Genomic DNA, 23,074 nt, shown 5'->3' with positions numbered 1-23,074 from the left:
CTTCTCATGAGGTGGCCAAAGTCTTGGAGCCTCAGCTTCAGGATCTGTCCTTCCAGTGAGCACTCAGGGCTGATTTCCTTCAGAATGGATCGGACCTTTGTTGGCAAGGTGATGTCTCTGCTTTTTAAGATGCTGCCTAGGTTTGCCATTGCCTTTCTCCCAATTCATAAATACTAATTGCAAGAATAACAACAATAACTGAAAATAAACCCGAGGATAAAGGGAAGGCAGGAGGCGAGAGAGGGGCCTCCCTCCGCCTTCAGCATCCTTCCCTTCCCTTCCCCTCCCCCCAAAGCGGGATGCAGGCCCGGGCGCCTGTTTCCCTTAGCAACGGGGAGGCCCTGCGCCGTATCCAGGGGGCGGGGCCTCCTCCCGCCGTCCGCGCAGGCGCCGCGACGCACTTCCGGCTCCTTAAGGGAACGTGTCCCTGGGCGCCGCCGAGGCCGCCTCCGCCGGGCCGGAAGTGCGGACTGCGTTGGGGACTGGAGACGATGGAGCAGGCCGAGGCGCGCAACGGGTGCGGGTCCGGCGACGCCTCGGCGGCCGGGGCGGCCGGGGCGGCCGGGGCTCGGCCTCCCGCCACCCCGGAGGGCGTGGCGCTGGCCTACGGCAGCCTGGTGCTCATGGCCCTGCTGCCCATCTTCTTCGGGGCGCTGCGCTCCGTCTCCTGCGCGAAGGGGAAGGTGAGGCGGGGGAAGGGGCAGCGGGGCGGCCAGGGCAGGACCCTCTCCCGCTCCCAGGTGGGAGGCCGGCGGAACTCCACGAGACATGAGGGGGGCTTGTGGAGCAGGATGAACCCGGGGGGAGACGCAGCTCTCGGGGAGGGTAGAGGGTACCTGCCTGGCATGCCAAACGGGCCCCCGGCTCAGGGCACACCCCAAACGGTGTTTCCAGGTAGGGCTGCGAAGGACCCCCCGCCTGCAGTTCCATCCAGCGGCTGCCAGTCAGTGCAGGCACTACTGGGCCAGGGGGACCTAATGGTTTGACTTTTTCTTCTCTGGCAATCACTCGTAATTATTATTATTATTATTATTATTATTATTATTATTATTATTATTATTTATACCCCTCTCATCTGGCTGGGCTTCCCCAGCCACTCTGAGCAGCTTCCAACAAAAATAAAATGCAGTCTTCCATCAAACATTAAAAGCTTCCCCAAACAGGGCTGCCTTCAGGTGTCTTCTAAAAGTCTGGTAGTTGTTGTTCTCATTGACATCTGGTGGGAGTAAGAGCGTAGCCGAGTAAGATTGTCTTCCATAGACACGGTTTTAACAGTGAGTCTGTCAGTGACTGTGGAGGCCAGTTCTGGATCCACACGTCCTTCCACACTGGGGACATTGGTTCCCCGGTGGAGGTTGATCACAGTGTGAATTTGCCAAGCGTGCCTTCCTCTTCACACGTTTCTCCCTTGTGTCCTGAGTTCGAGGGTCTTCAAAGCCCACGACACCTTTGGTAAAGGCTTGACTTGGGCAAAAGGTTTACTAGCTTCCCATAGAATCATAGGGCTGGAAGGGATCCCAGAAGACCATCCAGCCCAACCCTCTGCAATGCAGGAATGGCCGCTGAAGAACCCCTGCCAGGTGGACGTCCAACCTCTGTTTAAAAGCCTCGGGTGCAAGAGAGTAAACTCCCTTTAGAGGGAGCCCGCTTTGCTATCAAAGCAGGTTCCATGTTTCTTGTGAAGGAGGTTGGTTCCATTGGCCGTGGTTAGCCATGGTGGTTAAGTGGAGCCTTTGCACACAGAGGCATTCTACCCCTGAATAGGAGCACATGGTGAAAGGGAACAGAGGGACATTACGTTCATGGGGTTCTTGTGTTCTTTGACTCCCTGAAGGAGCGTCTCCACCCCCATCGTTCTGCCTGGACACTGAGGTCCAGCTCCAAGGGCCTTCTGGCAGTTCCCTCACTGCGAGAAGCCAAGTTACAAAGAACCATGCAGAGGGCCTTCTTGGTAGTGGCGCCTGCCCTGTAGACACCCTCCCACCAGATGTCAAAGAAATAAACAACTATCTAACATTTAGAAGACACCTGAAGGCAGCCCTGTTTAGGGAAGTTTTTAATGACTGATGTTTTAATGTATTTTTAATCTTTTGTTGGAAGCCACCCAGAGTGGCTGGGGAAACCCAGCCAGATTGGCAGGGTAATAATAATAATAATAATAATAATAATAATAATAATCCCTGACACCCCCTCCAGTCTTTGGGCTTGCAGCAGGTGTCTTCGCTTCCTCCCAGTACCTGAATAGCCAACTCTAGTTCTGTGATTCTGTGTGTCAGTGCCTGTCTTAGAAAGCAGGGCCATCTTTGCATACATGAAGTGTGGTGATGGCATGTTCTCACCACATGCTGCAATTAGGTGCCCTGTCTAATTGTTCTTTTTTTACTTCTGACCTTGTCCAGAGCTTAGAATAATAGACTTGTAGAATGCAAAGGGAACCTGAGGGCCATCTATACCAACCCCCTGCAGTGCAGGAATCTCAGCTAAAGCAGCTTGCCTCTTACACACACCCTTCCCTTTCTGCCTCCTGAGTTTTGCATTAGGCCATTGGTCCATCTTGCTCTGCATTGTCTACCCCAGCAGTTCTGTCTCCTTTCCTTAGTATCTCCTGGGTCGGTGTGTGTGTGTGTGTGTGTGTGTGTGTGTGTGTGTGTGAAAAGCATGCACTCCAGCAAGTGTTTCTTCCCTCCCAAGCTGAAAAAGGATTCACTTTGCTACATGCAGTAGTGCTGGCCTATTTAGCACAGGACTTTTTGTTCCTTTTCTCTTGCGTGTGCACCTTGGGGAGAACTTGGGACGGAAGGAAGGAGGCCAACTGACGTGTTAGCAGGCAACAGGGCCAAAGTGGAGAGCATGCCCCTCCTCCTTAGATGCTTGAGTGCTTCCTTGGGCAGGCAGTTGTGGCTAGCTGTGTGCTGACGAGCTGCTTCTGTAGAGAATTCATGTTTTGCATATGCTACATTAGCCCCTTTCTGTACGTTTCCCTTTATGAAATTGTGAGTGTTGTGTAGGCTGCAGATAAGAAAGAAAAATCCATGTGGGCAATCTTGGATTCGTGCACTGAGGCTGGCAGGAATCAGTTTTTTAAAAAAGGAAATACTTCATCTGATACATAATTAACATCTGTTGTTTTAGTGCTGGAAGCTGTGGGGAGGGCACTGGCATAAATAAAGTCATGGAATCGGTTGGTGGCTCCAGGCCAAGATGGTCAGACCTGCTAATTTCTTTAGAGGTGGTATAATTCAGCCTTGCAAACATACTCACAGAAGTTATGAGCCTGGAAACAAAAGGGGAACCTGTTCTCTTCCAACTTCCTTCAGTTTCCCTTTCTGAATTTTGGAAGGGATGCCGACTGTCCACAGACTATTTCAGGTCTGATATAACAACAGGTTTCCCCAGCCACTCTCAGGAGCAGGTGGATTGAGCCAGCATGTCGTATTAAAAAGTGACAAAATAATTGCAGGCTGATACCTCAACTGGCCATGTAGTGCTGCATCGAAAGGTATTTGTCACAAAAATGTCTTCAGAACAAGAAGCTGAAAAACAATCAAAAGGTGTTTGTGTGAGTGTATCAGAGCAAATTTCCATATGACGCATTCCAGTAGGGAAACTAATTTGCCTCTGAGTGTGCCTGGCAACCCCATTGCTCAAGTTTCCTGAGGGCTGTAAAAGCAGATGTGGTTAAGTGGATGCAATATCTGCCCTACATTACAGTTATTCTGCTTCCAGTGGGAAATAGGGAAGAGCATGTTGGTCAATGTCCAGGCTGATGGGCTATCTTGTAACACTAGAACACGTGGACATCCAGTGAAGCTAAATCATGGAAGATTCAAGACAGGGACAGGAAAGTCCTCCTTCATGCAATGCATAGGTAAACGATGGAACTGGCTCCCACAGGAGGCAATGATGGCTACCATTTTAGATGGCTTTCAAAAAAGGATTGGACAAATTCTTGGCAGAGGAGAGGGCTATCAAAGGCTACCAGCCGCAACGGCAATGCTGTGCTTCTGAATATCAGTTGCTGGAAACCACAGGAGGGGTGAGGGCTCTTGTGCTTGAATCCTGCGTGCTAGTTTCCCAAAGGCATCTAAGGAATAATAGGATGCTGGACTAGATGGGCCATTGGCCTGTTCCAGCAAGGCTCTTGTACAGTCATACCTCGGGTTAAAGTACGTTTCTGAGCACAATTCAAAGTGTTGGTGCTGACCTTTAAAGCCCTAAACGACCTTGGTCCAGTATATCTGAAGGAGCATCTCCACCCCCATTGTTCTGCCCGGACACTGAGGTCCAGCGCTGAGGGCCTTCTCGGTGGTGGCACCCGCCCTGCAGAACGCCCTCCCACCAGATGTCAAAGAGAACAACAACTACCAGACTTTTATTTTTTTTTAAAAAAAGTAATAAATAAGTTTTAAAAGTAATAAATATTATTTAAAAAAACAACAACTACCAGACTTTCAGAAGACATCTGAAGGCAGCCCTGTTTAGGGAAGCTTTTAATGTTTTGTTGGAAGCCAGCCAGAGTGGCTGGGGAAACCCAGCCAGATGGGCGGGGTATAAATAATAAATTATGATTATGATTATTATTATTATTATTAAAGTAGCTTCAGGTTGAGCATTTTCGGGTTGTGTTCCGCAGCAACCCGGAAGTAACGGAACGGGTTACTTCCCGGTTTTGCCGCTCGCTCATGCGCAGACGCTCAAATTGACGTCACGCGCAGAAGCGGTGAATCGCGACGCCCAGACGCAGGTTGAGTTCTGCTCAGGATGCGAACGGGGCTCCAGAGCAGATCCTGTTCGCATCCAGAGGTACCACTGTATTCTTAATATCTTTGCTTCTAGAGTTCTGAATAAGGTATCCTTCCCGCCCTAAGGGGCTAACATTTGACCAACTTTTCCTCTAGAATGCTTCGGATATGCCGGAGACCATTACCAGCCGAGATGCTGCCCGCTTTCCTATCGTTGCCAGCTGCACCCTCTTAGGCCTCTATCTCTTCTTCAAAGTAAGTAAAATCACTGGGGATCTTATTGCAGTCTTCTGCTGGCTGACAGCTAATCCAATAACTCTCCCTTTTGTGGGTGTAGAGGAAGTAGAATCGCTACTGGGAAGGGGGAAGTGGCAGAAACCTTCCCGTCCAAAGTGTTTGCAATAGTGTGGTGTCTCCATCGGGCCTCTGGGAGCTGTGGGGTGCTGAGCATTTTGCAGGTGGATGCTGTCTGATGCTAGTAGAAGAAGGTCTTTCATTTCCTGGATCTGCCAGCTCGAGGTTTCCAGCTTTTGAAAAGGCTCCATAAGAGGCTCCTTGTACAAACAGTGTAATATACTGGGGGGGACAATTCCAGCTTTTAGCTATTTTATCCAGCCTTTCTATTCAGGATTTCCCAAAACTATGTTCATGGTAAAGTGAATGAAACACAAAATCACAGAATTAAAAGCAGTGTAATGGAACGATAAAGGCAGCACCACTGAAATCTCAACTGAGACAACAGGATAATGTTTAAAAAGAATTGAAATATCTAAAAGTGGCAGACCAGACAAAAGAGAAGCGGCAGCTTTATTTAGCCGAAATCAATTTAAAAATCCACCCATTGTCTAAAGTCAAAATGGTGCCTGGTCCATCCCTGCTTGGCGGGGTGGGTGGGTGTGTCTTCCATAATCCAGGCTCTACAACCACCAAGATGGCTCCGTTCCTCATGCTCAGGCATAGGCAAACTCGGCCCTCCAGATGTTTCGGGACTACACTTCCCATCATCCCTGACCACTGGTCCTGTTAGCTAGGGATGATGGGAGTTGTAGTCCCAAAACATCTGGAGGGCCGAGTTTGCCTATGCCTTCTCATGCTCATCAGCTTCACCACCCGCAGGATGGGACAGAGCAGGGCCTCCAGTACTAGTTGGAAAAGCTAGAGAGTGGAGCTGATCTGATCTGCTGCGTTGCCTGTTTCCCTTCCCCCTCGCACAGTGGTAGATCGTCTGCTTTGCACGCAGCAGGTACCAAGCTGCACTCTGAAAAGTTTAGGTGAAGTGGGAAGATAGATCCATTTAGCTCCAGTAAAAGTCCAGAGGGGATTGCAGTATCAAATGAGTTTTGCAGTGTGCTCCAGGCCTGAGGAGACTTCCCCAGTGCTGTTCTCCTGACTGGCATCCAGGATACCTCGGAACAAGGCAAGGCCTAGCGTGGTTCCCCATGCCAGTCCAGATTGCCTCCTCTGATCTGGTTGCATGCAAAGTGGGTGCTGATCTACCTGTTTGGGACACTGGAAACCCCTGGGTGTGGAAGGTGTGCAGAAATGGACATGCTTCCATTCCCACCAGAAGTCATGATTCTGGCTTGGATTCTGGTTGGTGCTGAATTCTTCCCTGTCCCGATCTCTGGTAGTAGGAAAGCTGAGCACCTCTGCTAGAGATCCTGGAGATGCCAGGGGTGAGATGGAGCTGTAGAAGGCACCTTCATGTGACCACTTGCCTAAGCCATTTCAAGTGCAAATGGGTGGTGGGATATATAGTTTCATTTCGTTCCAACTGTATGCATACTGCTTAATCACCAGAATTTCTATCGGGTATACAATTGGATTACAGGAAACATACAGTGGATAAAAGAAATTGAAATTGATCCTGAAGTCATAAAATGCCTGCTGAAATGGAAAGGTCATTGTCATAGACGTGATGGATTGGCCTCGGAGATTGTTAACTTCCTGGATTCCTGCTTCATTTCTGCCAGATGAAGCCAGCCTTGGGCAACTGGCAGTCACAGCCTGTACCGGCAGGAAAGGAAATGGAATAATTCTAACTGGCAATTGGTGTTTCCAGGGTGACTGTTTGTTCATCGCACAGGATTTGTATCTTAGAGATACGCAGATAAGCTGTGTTGGAGGTCAGGAGAATGGAGGCCTTTGTGAGGAACAACTGCAAAAGTGGATCAAGGTGACCTAAGAATAGTTGGTTACTGGTTCTAACATCAGAAAGCTTTCATTGTAACTATCACAGAGTTTTTCCAGTCAAGAACTTCTTCCCAACCAGCACAGAATTAACCTTTAGAGGCAGCGCTATTAGAAAATTCATGAAAAACAACACACACATTTCTCCTAGGGGAGAAGAAAATCATCTGATCTGGGCAATGAGACTGGGCAGAGATGATGCACCCCCATATTTATGTCAGACCCCTGGTCTGGCATAAGACAGCCTTCTCTATCTAACCTGGTGCCCTCCAGATGTTTCTGACTACAACTCCCATCAGCCCCAGTCAGCGCATACTGATGGGAGTTGTAGTCCTAAACATCTGGAGAGCTGCTCACATCTGTCAGAAATTAAAAGAAAGCAAAATTACAGCCTTCTGGCTTGATGTGAAAGTTTAAAAGCAGTAATTATGCTTCCGGGTTGTTCTTCCTCTGTTTTGACACGTTGCATAGTTAGAAAGCAGGTTGTTTAACCTGACTGGTTTTTCTTGTCTTCTAGATATTCTCTCAAGAATACATCAACCTGTTGCTCTCCATGTATTTCTTTGTCCTGGGGATCCTTGCCCTTTCCCACACCATCAGGTAAAAGAAGGAGAACAGATGGCTTGAATACTATGTGTTGCAATTCCATTTAAAAGAAAAAGAAATCTGAACCCTGCCGGCTGCAGCAAAACAGCCTAAACTTAGCTGGCATTTTTCTTTAAAGCAAAATTAGAGTGCCTCTGCTGGGAATGCTGAGCAATATGGCTTTATCTAATAGAGTTATCCCTCACTCCTCTCAGCTCTTTCCTGCCATTACAGGATTCTTCCTTCTCTCCACACATCTCAATAAATTTCCCTTCATTTCTCGCTCTAGAACAAACGAAGCCAGAGATCTCTTCAGAAATTGCTTTTGGGACATTGGGGCGTTCCCAGTGGACACTGTTAGCTAATATTATTCCAGAGTTGGCTGCTTCCAAAACTGCTCTTCCATTCCTCAGATATATAATAAATTTTCCTCTGTTTGAACCGACTAACGTTTCGGAATGAGGAGGAGAAGGGATGAGATCAGAGGTTTGTTAGCAGAGCTGGAGGTTGGTAGCATGTCTCTGACTCTGCAGCTCAGGGGTTTTCTGACTGAGGGCTGCATTTCCACATGGCAGTGGCGGGTGGGACCGAAAGCAAATGTGGGTGGAACAATTAATGTAGAAGCCTAGTTTCTACTGCCTCTCTGTCCTCCATCCTGGCTGGCAAGGGGCATTATCAGAGTTGAAGGGTGCATTCCAGGCAGGGAAAAGCCATGCAAGCAAAACTAGGAAGTGCTTTTCAAGTGTCTCCTGGGAGTCCCCTTTTCAGGGTTTTCTACGTCCCTCTGACATGGGAGACAGGAACATAACACAGCTGGCCAATGAACTTCAGCAGTCTGCAGTGCCATTCACTGGGTGAAGAGGCAAATCAAAATGTTTCCTTGGCAAAGCGATCCGCTTAAATCCTTGGCTTTGTATCTTTGTTGAAGCGGCCACTGTTCTGCAAAAGCACCACACCCAATAAGCAGGATGGTATTGGCATCTATCATGGCATGGCTGGGTCTTCCTAAAATCCTTGCCAAATTGTGCCTTGAAAAAGGAGTTCATACCCGCTCTTTGAACACTACTTTTAATGAGCTGCTGGTGGTCAATTCCAGGCTCTTTGCATCACAGTACAAAAAAACAATAAAACATTAGCTGCCTTTGGGGGCAATTAGGCCCCAGTCCCTTCCCACCAGGCCCCATCAGGATTCAAATGAAAGATGCACAGTGCAGCTGATAAATTGGCTGTTTCTTACCAAATTCAAAATGAAGCTCTCTGGGTCAGCTTAATATTGAGCCTCCCATTTTAGCTGGTTCTTAGTGTGGGGCTGGTGATGATGCTGGGAACTCAGCTCTTAAACATGACCTCCTCCCATATTTTGTTGTCGTGAATAAGGACATCCTTGAGGGGGGCATTTGACCTGTCCTTAAAGGCGATGGCAGAGGGTGGTTTAGGCCTTGCAAATAACCTCACACAGGTTACTAGCCCACTTTGTTCAAGTATAAAACATGTCCCAAAAGGGAAACCATGGTTTGCAAGACTTCCTTGCCTGGAGCCAAATTTTTGTGTGTGCCTCTTTACAAGCTTGGCTCAATTTCCGCTGCATGTGTGTTCATTAGGCACCTGACTGGGGTGAGCACTCACTGAAGGCTTTTGAGCTAAACTTGAGGCCGGCAGGAATGCTTAGTGGGTGACACCCCGCTGCCCTCCTCTCTCATAATAATAATAATAATAATAATAATAATAATAATATATTATTTATACCCTGCCCATCTGGTTGGGCTTCCCCAGCCACTCTGCGTGGCTTCCAACAAAATATTAAAATACAGTAATCCATGGTTCTTCAGGAGTCACCTTGTCCCTTCTCTGCTCTTGATTTCAGCCCTGTGATGAACAAATTCTTCCCCGTCAATTTTCCCAACAAGCAGTACCAGCTTCTCTTCACTCAGGGCTCTGGGGAAAGTAAAGAAGGTAAGTCCCTCTCTGCCAGCCAGCTCAAACTCCCACCCGAAGCATTTCCTGTTCAAATCCTACATTTCCCCTGGCTTGCCTGTTGCTTCCTGATTTTCCCCAACCTGAAGGCCATCAGTTTCTGCTTTGGCCATTGGGCTCTCCCTGGAGTTTCTAATTCTTTCAATATGGCCAATATACCGGGCAAGTGTCGTAGGCGCCCTTGTCTTCCAGTCGTCACCCGCTGCTGCTGTTTCTATGCCCACACAGGCGGCATACACCTGTGGAATGATGTGCTTTAAATAATAATAATAAATCAGAACAAAGATAAAACAACTACATACAGTCAGAGAATTAGCTGAATATCTAAAACCTCTCTTAAGTGGGTCTTTCTGCTTACAGAGCATATGGCCCGCCCCCCAACCCATAGTTCAGTGACAGCGTGCATTATTTGCAAGATCCACCATTTCCATTCACTGGATTTTGGAGAGTGGGGCTGGGTAAGATCTCTCTCTCTCTCTCTCTCTCTCTCTCCCTCTCTCCCTCTCTCCCTCTCTCCCTCTCTCCCTCTCTCCCTCTCCCCCTCTCCCTCTCCCTCTCCCTCTCCCTCTCCCTCTCCCTCTCCCTCTCTCTGCCTGCAAACCTTCAACAGTCTAGGTGGGTCAGCGGTCTGTCTTAAGTCAGCTTTGTGAGCTTATAATCTAGGTGCGAAAACAAGCGTCACTTCTCTTAGCTCTTTGCCCGGGTGCTGCCCATCCCTTACTCTTGCTTTGTATTAAAAGAGGCTGATAGAGGTGAAAACGGCGTGGTGGCTTTTGTTGCAGAGATTGTCAACTACGAGTTCGACACCAAGGACCTCGTGTGCCTGGCCATGAGCAGCATCGTTGGAGTCTGGTACCTGTTGAGAAAGGTACGCCCAGCACCTGGCAAAGCCTGGGCACCACTTTCCTGTTTGCCTAAAATTCTGGGCGTGCCTGGGGGAGTGGGGAGGCAAGCGGGTGAGCTGCGCTGGTGCTGTTTTTATTGTAATTATCTCTATGTTTTTAATAGATGTGGGAGAGGGAGGGAAGAGATTTAACCCTAGCAGTGTTTAATTGCTTTTAATGATGGTTTTCCCCTGCTGTTTTTACCTTTTTTATTATTATCTGTAAGCCGCCTTGAGTGCCTGTCAGCGGATAAGGCAGGGCATAAATAAATTAATAATACAGTGGTACCTCGGGTTAAGTACTTAATTCGTTCCGGAGCTCCGTACTTAACCTGAAACTGTTCTTAAGCTGAATCACCACTTTAGCTAATGGGGCCTCCCGCTGCCACTGTGCCGCCGGAGCACGATTTCTGTTCTCATCCTGAAGCAAAGTTCTTAAGCTGAGGCAATATTTCTGGGTTAGCGGAGTCTGTAACCTGAAGCGTATGTAACCTGAAGTGTATGTAAGCTGAGGTACCACTGTAATAGTATTTTTTGTAATTATAATAATTTATAAAATATATAATATAGAAATGTATATGATATTTATATATTTAATATATACAGTCATACCTCAGGTTAAAGTTGCTTCAGGTTGAACGTTTTCGGGTTGCACTCCACGGTGACTCGGAAGTAATGGAACGCGTCCCGGAAGTAAATGGAATTGCAACACACACATGCGCAGACTCGGGTTGCGTTCTCTTCAGGATGCGAACGGGGCTCTGGAATGGATCCCGTTCGCATCCAGAGGTACCACTGTATATATAAATTTAATCATAATAATAGTAATAATATGCTGGGTTTTGACCTTTCTTGCCCTTCCCCCAGCACTGGATTGCCAACAACCTCTTTGGCCTGGCCTTCTCTCTCAACGGGGTGGAGCTGCTGCATTTGAACAATGTCAGCACTGGCTGCATCCTCCTCGGAGGGCTCTTCGTCTACGATGTCTTCTGGGTAAGCAAGTGCTGGTTTCTCAGGGTTTCTCTAAATACTTTATTTCTATTGTTGTTTAGTCGTGTCCGACTCTTCCTGACCCCCTGGACCAGAGCACGCCAGGCACTCCTGTCTTCTACTGCCTCCCGCAGTTTGGTCAAATTCATGCTGGTAGCTTCGAGAACACTGTCCAACCATCTCGTCCTCTGTCGTCCCCTTCTCCTTGTGCCCTCCATCTTTCCCAACATCAGGGTCTATTCCAGGGAGTCTTCTCTTCTCATGAGGTGGCCAAAGTCTTGCAGCCTCAGCTTCAGGATCTGTCCTTCCAGTGAGCACTCAGGGCTGATTTCCTTAAGAACGGATCGGTTTGATCTTCTTGCAGTCCATGGGACTCTCAAGAGTCTCCTCCAGCACCACAATTCAAAAGCATCAATTCTTTGGCAATCAGCCTTCTTTATGTTCCAGCTCTCACTTTCATACAATGCTACTGCGAAAACCATAGCTTTAACTATCGGACCTTTGTTGGCAAGGTGCATTTATATCCCACTTTCCCCCCAAAGAGCTTGAGGTGTGGTGTTCATAGTCTTCCTCCCCCCATTTTATCTTCAAAACAACCCTGCGAGGTAGGGTAGACTGGGAGGCAGTGAGTAGACCCCGGGGTCACCCACTGGGCTTCATAGCCGAGTGGGGATTGGAACCCTGGACCCTGTCAAACCATTACACCACGCTGGCTCCTCCTTGGCAATCTATGGCAGAGTTCATGCCACTGTGTGGCTTCTTACATTTTTGTGTTACCAGTTCTGTTTTATTTATTTATCGCATTCATTTTCAGCGTTTTCCTCCAAGGAGCTCAAGGTGGCACTCGTGGTTCTCCCTCTCCGTTAATCCCTACAACAATCTTGCGAGTTAGGCTAGGTCGAGAGGCAATGACTGCTCTGGGGTCGCACCCAGTGAGCTTCATGGCCAATTGGGGATTCGAACCCTGGTCTCTGCCAAGCCCTGTAATGTTGCTGTGCACCATAAAATACTGTGTGCAGCAATATCGAAAATACTGTTTTGAAAAATGTTAAAATCAGTAAAGCACAATCATTAAAGTAACCATCTGCTCAAGAAAACACTGAACAATTGCCTAGGCCTTTCAGCATGTAGAAGTCTTCAAGAGATGCCTGAAAGTTAATGGAGAGGATTCCTTATGAATCTTCTGGGAGAGCATCCCAAAACCCTGGATGCCCCACTCCTGGTTGCAGACAGTTACAGTGGTGCCTTGCAAGACGAAAAGAATCCGTTCCGCGAGTCTCTTCGTCTAGCGGTTTTTTCGTCTTGCGAAGCAAGCCCATTGACGGATTAGCGGATTAGCGGTATTATCGCTATTAGCGGCTTTTAGCGGCTTATCGGCTTAGCGGATAAGCAGATAAGCGGCTTAGCGGCTTAGAAAAAGGGGGGGGGGGAGGAAAAAAACCCCACAGGAACTCGCAAGACATTTCCGTCTTGCGAAGCAAGCCCATAGGAAATTCGTTTTGCGAAGCACCTCCAAAACGGAAAACCCTTTCATCTAGCGGGTTTTCCGTCTTGCGAGGTATTCGTCTTGCGGGGCACCACTGTATTCTCCTAAGGAAGGCCTGGTCTCCATTGGGTGGCTGCCGTGGTGTGAATGCTTAAGCTGCAGTCATCATCCTTCTCACCGTTCTTCTTTCCTCTCTAGGTCTTTGGCACCAACGTTATGGTGACGGTCGCAAAGTCCTTTGAGGCGCCCATAAAATGTGAGTACCTGGTTTTTGAAACCTTTGGCAGCAGGAGCAGTGGGCAGGAGCGGTGGCTAACTGAGCCACGCTGCAGCTTGAGCAACAGAGAAAGCTTTCTCGTAGCGCAGGGTATGCGAAACCTCCATCTCGTGGGGCTAATTTAAGGTTACCAGATTTTTTTCAATGAATCCGGGGACACTTTAAATAAATAAATAAATAAATACATACATACGACTCGTTTGGGATGTTGATGCTGCTGCGATGGCGGTGGCAGAGGAGCGGCCGCCACCTTGACCTCAACCGCCACGTTTCCCCTTCCTCCAAAGCTTCTATCTCCTTTCTCCATGAGCCTGGGCAGCCCCTGAGGTGTTGGTTCTTCAGTGGTGGGGGAGCGGTGTGCGGTGCGTCAGGCATGGAAGGTGGAGAAGGAGGACCAGGTGGCGGCGGCAAGGCTCTGGCAGCGCAATGCCTCCCTTCCTATCAGAGCAGCCCCAATCCCATTCCTACTTGCATGCAAGCAGGAGGAGGTGGGGATCCCTCAGCTGGAAAAGGAGGCTGCCTGTTGCCTAACTGAGAGATCCTTGCCCCCTCCTGCTTGCACCAAGCTCTCATAGGCAGCGTGAAGCCTCCCTTCACAGCTGAGAGATCCCCGCCCCGCTCCTGCTTGCACGCAAATAGGAGTTGGGCGGCTGCTCCGATAGGCAGCATGAAGCCTCCCTTCACAACTTAGTTGCTGGCGTCAGGGTAGGTGGAAGCAGCCCGGAAGCTGCATCTTAGAGCCCCTGCACCACCATCAGATGGGCACTTCCGAGCAGCTCCTGAAGCCAGCCAGAGCCAACAGCTCTGGGCTGCTGAGACTGCCGCTGCTGCGTTTCCCGGGGACATTAGATGAAATCCGGGGACATTCTGGGGATGGAATTTGGGGACTTACAGTGGTGCCTCGCAAGACGAAAAGAATCCGTTCCGCAAGTCTCTTCGTCTTGCGGTTTTTTCGTCTTGCGAAGCAAGCCCATTAGCGGCTTAGCGGATCAGCTGATAAGCGGCTTAGTGGCTTAGCGGATCAGCTGATAAGCGGCTTAGTGGCTTAGCGGATCAGCTGATAAGCGGCTTAGTGGCTTAGCGGATCAGCTGATAAGCGGCTTAGCGGATCAGCTGATAAGCGGCTTAGCGGATCAGCTGATAAGCGGCTTAGCGGATCAGCTGATAAGCGGCTTAGCGGCTTAGAAAAAGGGGGGGAGGAACAAAACCCCGCAGGAACTAGCAAGACATTTTCGTCTTGCGAAGCAAGCCCATAGGAAATTTGTTTTGCGAAGCACCTCCAAAACTGAAAACCCTTTCGTCTAGCGGGTTTTCCGTCTTGCGAGGCATTCGTCTTGCGGGGCACCACTGTATTCACAAATCCGGGGGCTGTCCCCGGGAAATGGGGACATCTGGTAAATCTAGGCTGATTCAACCCAGCAGAGGTCCTGAGCTGGCCTGCGATGCCAGTTCCCTCAAAACCACTCCTTCCTGCCCCAACCCCAACCTCAGGTATGAGGCAGGTAAAGGCTCGCTGCCGTGGCTTTGGAGTCCGTTCACTTTGGTGTCAGGTGACTGCTGGGCAGCCCCGCCCACCTGTCAAAAGTTTGGCGGTGGGATCTGGTCCACCCCTTCCACTGTGCAATATTAGCCCAGCGAGGAAAGATAGAGCTCATTCCTTGGCCTGCCGCTCTAGGGCCACTGTCTGTTTTGGGTGCTCACAGTCCCATCGTACCCAACCTTACGAATAATAATAATAATAAATTTTATTTATACACCGCCCTCCCCGGCCAGGATCGGGCTCGGGGTGGCTAACATCAAAGTATGATACATTAAAAACATAAATCAAACAATTGATTAAAATACATCTTAAAATCAAATTTGGAGCAGAATAAAATCAGACAGCAACCCACAGATTATAACTATAGGGGATGGGAGCATTGAGTGCTCACCAGGCCCAACTATTTGTGCTGATCTTATATGAGCTGTTGGAAAGGGTTAGGGAGGCCACTTACATACTGGGTGTTATAACAAAAAAAGACTGGGCCCCGACTAAAGGCCTGTCAGAACAGCTCCGTCTTGCAGGCCCTGCAGAAAGATGTCAAATCCCGCAGGGCCCTGGTCTCTTGCGACAGGGTGTTCCACCAGGCTGGGGTCAGTGCCGAAAAGGCCCTGGCTCTGGTCGAGGCCAGTCTAATCTCCTTGAAGCTCGGGACCTCCTGTACCGGGAGAGGCACCAGTGTGTGTTTAATTTTTTTAAATTTAATTTTTTTTTTTTTTAACCAACAACCAAAACACAGTCAAACCCCCCCAGGCGGCTAATACATTGGGTATGCATAATCAATAATAACATATTCAAATCAACCATATGTACAATTCTATATACATTAACGCTCCTCCCTCCACAAGGTTTATTTAACTTTTAACATTTTAATTGCCCCAAATTGTTCAAACCTGCCCAAATAATTCAATATCTTCTCAAACCAACCCTCCTCCTTCTCACTAACCTTAAACCCTTTCATTTTGTGTATCTTCACAGTTAGATATTCTAAAATTATAATATTTTCCAGTTTTTCTACAGATCGTATAAATCTTTTGCCCTTTTACCAGTGTGTGTTTAAAGCAAACCTGCCATAGTCTTTGATTGACAAGCCTGGACTCTCTTTCTCTCTCTCCTGCCATGGGTCTAACCCCTCTTCTCCCCTCTTTCCTCTCTCCCAGTGGTTTTCCCCCAAGATCTTCTAGAGAAGGGCTTGGAGGCCGACAACTTTGCCATGCTGGGCCTGGGGGACATTGTCATCCCAGGTAAGGTGGTCGGGGAGTGTGTGACTGTGCGACGGTTCAGTGCGCTGGAACGGCCCCTCTGGCTCTCGCTTGCTGCTCTTGGTTGTCAGCTGGAAAGAAGGAGGCAGCTTCTGCACCCCTGGAGAAAGGGAAGGAGGCTTAGCAGAGAAATGGAGTGGAGCTAGAAAGTCACCTGATCATCCCACATTCCATAGCGCATGGGTGGGGAACTCTTTTTGGCCCAGGGCAGGGCGGGGGGCAGACCATAGGCCAGTTCCCTGGAGGTGGGAGGGAATAATCCGCCTGCCAATCACCTGGCCCTATTTTGACACCAGAAGATTGGCAGGTGAGTTATCCTCTCGAAAGTTTTCATTCCAGCCTCTGCTAAAACATGGCCTTTTCCCCAGTTGCCGGAAACTACAAGAGGGGAGACGGGACGTGGGTGGCACTGTGGGTTAAACCACAGAGCCTAGGACTTGCCGATCAGAAGGTTGGCGATTCGAATCCCCGCAACGGGGCAATCTCCCATTGCTCGGTGTAGGAATGAAAATCACGACAGACGAGCAGTGGGTGTCACGAGAGGCGTCTGCCGGGAAAAGTCCCGGGAACTCTCTTTTATTGAATATTACAAACATTGCCACAGGTGTGCTTGTGGCTGATTGGTTGATACAAACACAAAGAAACTTAATGCTGATTGGTTAACATACATACAAGGCGGGAATTACATGTGAGGGGTGGGAATTACATGTGAACATTAATCACCGGTAGATTAAAGGCTGGGAAACGAGGTTGGGACTAGACAAGCATGAAACCTCCTAATTAATAATAACTAAAGATTAATATGGCATAAAACAATTACTAATGATTGATCATAACATGAAAGAATACAATAATCAAGTTCTATAGATGTGGTCAGCTATGCATGGAGAACAAGTCACCATGAACTTAAGGTGAACTGAGCGATGAGAGAATGTCTTGATGTTTGGAACAGGTTCGTACAGTGTGTGCAGAAACAGAGAAAAGATTATAAGCAAGACTTCCCAGAATGCAAGAGAAAAGAAGCAATGCTTCCCATAAGGCCACAGTTATGTGCAGAGGGAAAGCATATGTGCAGAAGGAAAACTTCCCTTTATCTCCCCCTTTCTTTTCTTATTTGCGAGGCATACTGGGTAAGGCAAAAATGTTTCGGGATTAGTGGTGTGCCAGCAAATGCCCGAAATAAGTTCGCCAGGGAGGATGGGACAGAAGATACCACGAGATACGTGGTTTGCCAGCGCATGCTCGAGATAACTCTGCCCATTTCTCCCCTTTGGTTTACTGTTGGTGTTGCCATTTCGCAAGATAAGCAGCAAGGATTTTATTGGGTGGCTGAGGGGGAGAGAGAAGCCGAGAGAAAAGACTTATGAGGCCAGGAATGCATTGGAGGAAGCAGCAAAACAAAATTAATATACATATAATAACAATGGCATATTGAAAAAGACTACGAAGCCAAGTAAAGTGTGGCAGCCAAGCAGTAAGCAGAAAACCAACATCCTGTTTGATGTGATGTGTGAGATTTTGCAAATGAGAGATTTGTTTTTGGATAGCCTTAGAATTGTCAGTGATATTAAAGCAGCACATGTTTTCCACTTGTTCGCATCCGTAATGATGGAGCATCAATAGATAATCGATAGCAGCGGTCTATAAGAGTCCATGACGCAATTCACTCTGTTCTTTATTCAAAAGGTGAAGAGCTTGTGAAGTAGAATTCAAGGCTTTTGCTGCGGAGCAAGCTAAAGAGTTAATATTCCTGCTATTTCGTACAGCCAATCCAGGAACTCCTAAAAGAGAGACAGCTAGAGAGAAATATTCAGATCTGCTAGGGAGAAAAACAAAATCGTTATAATCATTAGTCAATTGCACAGTGCGTCAATATCGAGAGCGGGACAAATGATGCTTTTTTGGTAAAATAATAGACATACCGCTTAAGCAGCAAGGTGTGCCATGGCTGATGTTTGCAGGAATGTAATTAAATGTAAAGCCTGGACACGACCAAAACCAGCCTTCAGGCAGCTCTGTGTATTTATATACATAGGAAATATTTGCATAATCAGAGCAATTAAAATTATCCTTGCCCATTTTCACACAGTTGGTTTTTGTGCAATTCACCATACGGGCACAAGTAACATTAAAGGAAGCCACGTATGGGGTCATGGAATTGGCTGCGTGGAGGAATGATGCAAAACTTTAACAGCAGCTGCCAGCTCAGAATGCTGGGCAAGCTTCTGTGGAAGAATGTAGAGGCTGTGCCATTTATCATTTTGTTGCCATGCAACGACCCCCCTGGAGGGGGCTCCATTAGTAAACACAGTAAGGGCATCCAACGGGACAGGGCTACTGCACTATGCTTAAATTCACTTTCAAAAACTACATATTGAACAGCAAATAAAAGCATTTGGTTGGCTGCCAAATTTGGATTGGCTCCGGCAAGCAAGGACATGGCATGGCTCTGGCTTCCAATGTCCGCACAGGCTTGAATCATCTGCGCCAAATCATATTTTGGGCGATTAGTGATCGACTGCAAAGCCTTCTTACAGTCAATGTTCGCATTTTCAAACGCCAATTTTTTCATCAATTCATTCTGGGCTGTAGTATTATCAACCTGCCTGGTCACTGCTTCTTTCAATCTATCTATAAATTGGTGGTAGGGCTCTGAATTAAGTTGTTTAATATTAACAAAAGAGCTCAGCGGCTGCCCTGAGACAGGGACTTTTCGAAAGGCGCGCTGTACACAAGTCGCGGTGCGGCTAAAATGTGCAGGCGTCAGCGTCGCCTGGGCTGTTATATTATCAAAAAGACCGGCACCATAAAGTTCATTAGCTGTATGCTGGGCATCAGACAGGGCTGAAGCACTAAGCCGAAATTCACTATCAAAGACAACATACTGGGCTGGTGAGAGCAACATGCGCATTAAATCCTTCCAATCTTGGGGCAGCATGGTATAACCAGACGCAATCCCCTCCAGCATCCCTGTGACATAGGAGGATTTTAAGCCAGAGTCAGCAATGGCCCTCCTCAATTCTCTCAATACAGAATAAGGAAGGGTTTCATAAAACACCTGTTGTTGAGCATTTCCTGCGTTTGCATAGGTGATAGGGAAGGCAGATGGCATTTCCCCCGCCCACTCAGATTCTTCCTGCAAGGACAAAAGCCCCTTCTGTCTTGCCTGAGAAAGTGCAGCACGCACGGCTCCAGTAGGAGCAGGCAAAGAAGGAGGGGGGGGAAGGGGGATGGGGGGGGTGGAAGCAGGTTGAGATGGAGGAGAAACAGGGGGGGGTTTGCCGGGCTGCGAAGGAGAAGGAGGCAGAATCAGTGGAGAAGTGGGGTAAGGGGGGGGATTGTCTGCTGCAGGCAGGAGAGCAGGGGCCGAAGGAGACGCCTGGGGGACCTGGGGTCCAAACTTTGCAACGGCCTCTGCACATTTCTGCCAGGTAAGCAGACAATGAATCGGAGCCCTCGGTTCTGCAAAGAGGGTCTTTCCGATTTTTTGCCAAGTCTCCACGTCGAGAGAGCCAGTCTCAGGATAGAAAAGACATTGGCGATTAATTTCACAAATGAGGTGTTCAATTTCTTTTAAGGAAACATGAGCACCCACAACCCGCTGTCTAACTAAAGAGAACAATTCCGTAGCATGTCGTTTCTGCAATTTAGTTAAATCGCCGCCCATACTCACGAAGTAGCGCGCTTTGACTTTTCCAGTCGAGTGAAGTACAGGGGCTGGGCTGCGTAAGGGATCTGGCACGTCCGGGGTCACCAGATGTAGGAATGAAAATCACGACAGACGAGCAGTGGGTGTCACGAGAGGCGTCTGCCGGGAAAAGTCCCGGGAACTCTCTTTTATTGAATATTACAAACATTGCCACAGGTGTGCTTGTGGCTGATTGGTTGATACAAACACAAAGAAACTTAATGCTGATTGGTTAACATACATACAAGGCGGGAATTACATGTGAGGGGTGGGAATTACATGTGAACATTAATCACCGGTAGATTAAAGGCTGGGAAACGAGGTTGGGACTAGACAAGCATGAAACCTCCTAATTAATAATAACTAAAGATTAATATGGCATAAAACAATTACTAATGATTGATCATAACATGAAAGAATACAATAATCAAGTTCTATAGATGTGGTCAGCTATGCATGGAGAACAAGTCACCATGAACTTAAGGTGAACTGAGCGATGAGAGAATGTCTTGATGTTTGGAACAGGTTCGTACAGTGTGTGCAGAAACAGAGAAAAGATTATAAGCAAGACTTCCCAGAATGCAAGAGAAAAGAAGCAATGCTTCCCATAAGGCCACAGTTATGTGCAGAGGGAAAGCATATGTGCAGAAGGAAAACTTCCCTTTAGCTCGGTCCCTCCTCCTGCCCACCTAGCAGTTTGAAAGCACGTCAAAGTGCAAGTAGATAAATAGGTATTGCTCCAGCGGGAAGGTAAACGGCGTTTCCGTGCGCTGCTCTGGTTCGCAGAAGCGGCTTAGTCATGCTGGCCACATGACCCGGAAGCTGTATGCCGGCTCCCTCGGCCAATAAAGTGAGAAGAGCACCGCAACCCCAGAGTCGGCCACGACTGGACCTAATGGTCAGGGGTCCCTTTACCTTTACAAGAGGGGAGGGTGGTCTTGGGCTTCTTGGGCTTGTATTCTACTTGAGGGTTTCCCTGCAGGCATCTGGTTGGCTGCAGTGTGGGATAGGATGTTGGAGTAGATGAGCCATGGGCCTGATCCAGCAGAGCTCTTCTGTTCCTTTTCCCTTTCCTAAGAGCTGTATGCCCTCTTGTCCATCCCTGCCAGAGGTCCCAGTGAGTCGCCTTGATATTGCTTTCAGCCACAAGGGGGTTCTGCGGCCTCACAGATCATATTAGGAGCAGGGGGAGTCTTGAGAAGGGCAGTGTGGCTAAGTGGGTGGGTGCCTGGCACAGCCCCCTCCCTGTAGCCCTAACCGCCACTCTTCCACTCTCTTCTCCCAACCCGAACCAGGAATCTTCATTGCTTTGCTGCTGCGCTTTGACATCAGGTAAGCCCCCTGCCCCCCCCCCCGGTGAATGTGGAAAAGACCACCACTGGCAATCCTCTATTGCTGAGTGATGCCCTTTTTGTGAAAGTCTGCTCTTGGAAAACATTCCATTTGGGACCAAGAGCGGCTCTTGTTGGAGGGTAAGGTGGGTTGGGGTTGGGGAACAAGGACCCTGCAGGTTTCCTCTGGTCATTCCTTTGTGGCCTGATGGTATCTCTTTGCTTCTTTGAGATACTTTTCTTGCCTGTTCATGGCGTTGGGTGGGCTGTTTTCGTGCCCCTGGATCACCGTACAGTGGTGCCTCGCAAGACGAAATTAATCCGTTCCGTGAGTCTATTCGTATAGCGTTTTTTTCGTCTTGCGAAGCAAGCCCATTGACAGCTTAGCGGATTAGCGCTATTAGCAGTTTAGCGGCTTTTAGCGGATCAGCTGATAAGCGGCTTAGGGCTTACGAAAAGGGGGGGGAAGGGGGGAAACCCGCAGGAACTCGCAAGACATTTTCGTCTTGCGAAGCAAGCCCATAGGGAAATTCGTTTTGCGAAGCGCCTCCAAAACGGAAAACCCTTTCGTCTAGCGGGTTTTCCGTCTAGCGGGTTTTCCGTCTTGCGGGGCACCACTGTAACTCCCATTTCTGCTTCCTTCCCTGATAGCCTCAAGAGGAACACGCACACGTACTTCTACACCAGTTTCGTGGCTTATATTTTTGGGCTGGGCCTTACCATCTTCATCATGCACATCTTCAAACACGCCCAGGTGAGCTGCCTTTACCTGCGTCCAAAGGCCACCTACCTGCCTGCGACAGTCGGTTGCCTCTTCTGGGAAAGCAGGAAGTCCTTTGAATTGGAGATGGAAAAGGGGAGGGGCAGATGAAAAATGAGGAGTTTGGCTCTGTTCCAGCATCCCAATAGCATCATCATAGCCAGGTGTCCTGCTGGGATGCACGGCTGCTCCCTTGTAAAAGGTGCAGACCTCACGGTTTCTAAGGAAACAGCCCGGCACAGCAGCGAAGGCTTGCCTCTGGGCATCTCACCAGTGACCCAGCTGGCCAGAAAGAGAGACGGCTGCCCCAATCCTAGCTGGCTTGTTGCGTATTCTTTTTAAGAGGGCTCCCGGCTTTAAGGGTTCATGGAAGGTGACCCTCTTCTGGGTTTCATTGCCTGAGGGGGGAAGGCAAATGGCGATCTCCCTTCAGCCAAAAACCCTCTGCCAGCCAGGCCAGTAATAACGGAGGTTGATTCAAATCTTGGTTCCCTCAAAGAGGGAAAGTTGGAAAGTTCCCTGGTGCTAGCTGAGATCTGCTTCACAGAAACATAGAATTGCAGATTTGGAAGGGACACCAAGGGTCATCTAGTCCAACCCCCTGCAATGCAGGAATCTCAGCCAAAGCATCCAGGACTCTGCTTAAAGACCTCCAGCGAAAGAGAGCCCACCACCTTTTGAGGTAGTCCATTCCCTTGTCAAACAGCTCCCACCATCCGAAAATTTTTATTGATGTTTAGTCGGAAGCTTCACCCAGATCCGTTTTACAAGTAAGGCAAGTGTTTTGAGAAGAGCGGCTTGCCTGACCCCAGAGGCCAGTGCTGTTCCATGGCCTGTTGCACCAGCGTGAGGCCTGATCTCTAGCTTCCTGGGTCAGACCAACCTGGTGCCTCCAGGTGAGGCTGGACTCCCACCAACCCAGCCAGGACTGGTGGGAATTGCTGTCCCAAGTACAGTGGTACCTCGGGTTAAGAACTTAATTCATTTCAGAGGTCCATTCTTAAGCTGAAACTGTTCTTAACCTGGAGACCACTTTAGCTAATGGGGCCTCCGGCTGCTGCTGTGCCGCCGCAGCATGATTTCTGTTCTCATTCTGAAGCAAAGTTCTTAACCCGAGGTACTATTTCTGCGTTAGCGGAGTCTGTAACCTGAAGCGTCTGTAACCTGAGGTACCACTGTTGCTTTAGGCCCAGCTCTGCCTTTGACACTTAAACCACTTGGTGCCTTTGGCTTGGCAACTCTGACCCCACCGCCCCTGCAGGCCCACTGCAATCCCTGTGTTCAGTTTGCAATTCTACCCTTGACCTTCCAACTTCCTTAGACTTGTGAGTGTGAAACGGTGAATTAGATTAGATAGTTTATTGCG

The 23,074-nt window shown here is 48.6% G+C and overlaps 2 protein-coding genes and 1 long non-coding RNA gene across 8 annotated transcripts in view; 2 read left to right on the top strand and 1 right to left on the bottom strand.

Annotated features, from left to right (window-relative positions):
• The window catches only part of REM1 (RRAD and GEM like GTPase 1), a 136,153-nt gene that overhangs the window by 38,087 nt on the left and 74,992 nt on the right, over positions 1-23,074 (top strand). The gene's annotated exons all lie outside the window — the stretch shown is intronic.
• The window catches only part of HM13 (histocompatibility minor 13), a 31,971-nt gene continuing 9,348 nt past the window's right edge, over positions 452-23,074 (top strand). The window contains exons 1-10 of one of the 4 annotated variants that reach the window (XM_081867944.1): positions 452-683; positions 4,899-4,997; positions 7,450-7,532; positions 9,382-9,470; positions 10,232-10,359; positions 11,242-11,367; positions 13,049-13,106; positions 15,828-15,911; positions 20,913-20,949; positions 21,600-21,702. In XM_081867944.1, the coding sequence (XP_081724070.1) occupies positions 492-683; positions 4,899-4,997; positions 7,450-7,532; positions 9,382-9,470; positions 10,232-10,359; positions 11,242-11,367; positions 13,049-13,106; positions 15,828-15,911; positions 20,913-20,949; positions 21,600-21,702 (999 nt within the window). In that variant the 5' untranslated portion in view covers positions 452-491. The remainder of the gene's footprint in view (positions 684-4,898; positions 4,998-7,449; positions 7,533-9,381; positions 9,471-10,231; positions 10,360-11,241; positions 11,368-13,048; positions 13,107-15,827; positions 15,912-20,912; positions 20,950-21,599; positions 21,703-23,074) is intronic. The other 3 variants (XM_081867945.1, XM_081867946.1, XM_081867947.1) reach the window with 3 other exon arrangements.
• LOC309345191 lies at positions 3,109-10,041 on the bottom strand. 2 transcript variants are annotated; one of them, XR_014158076.1, is made up of 2 exons: positions 9,794-10,041; positions 3,109-3,533 (listed from the first exon to the last, which is right to left on the bottom strand). It is a non-coding gene; the product is annotated as an uncharacterized lncRNA (long non-coding RNA). The 2 variants fall into 2 exon arrangements; XR_014158077.1 differs by lacking the exon at positions 9,794-10,041 and adding an exon at positions 9,354-9,443.

This window comes from Podarcis erhardii (assembly GCF_964252035.2).
Source record: "Podarcis erhardii genome assembly, chromosome: 6".
NCBI classification, from domain to species: domain Eukaryota; kingdom Metazoa; phylum Chordata; class Lepidosauria; order Squamata; family Lacertidae; genus Podarcis; species Podarcis erhardii.
Note: the sequence above shows the minus strand (reverse complement) of the source record. Positions and strands in the feature narration are given on the sequence as shown.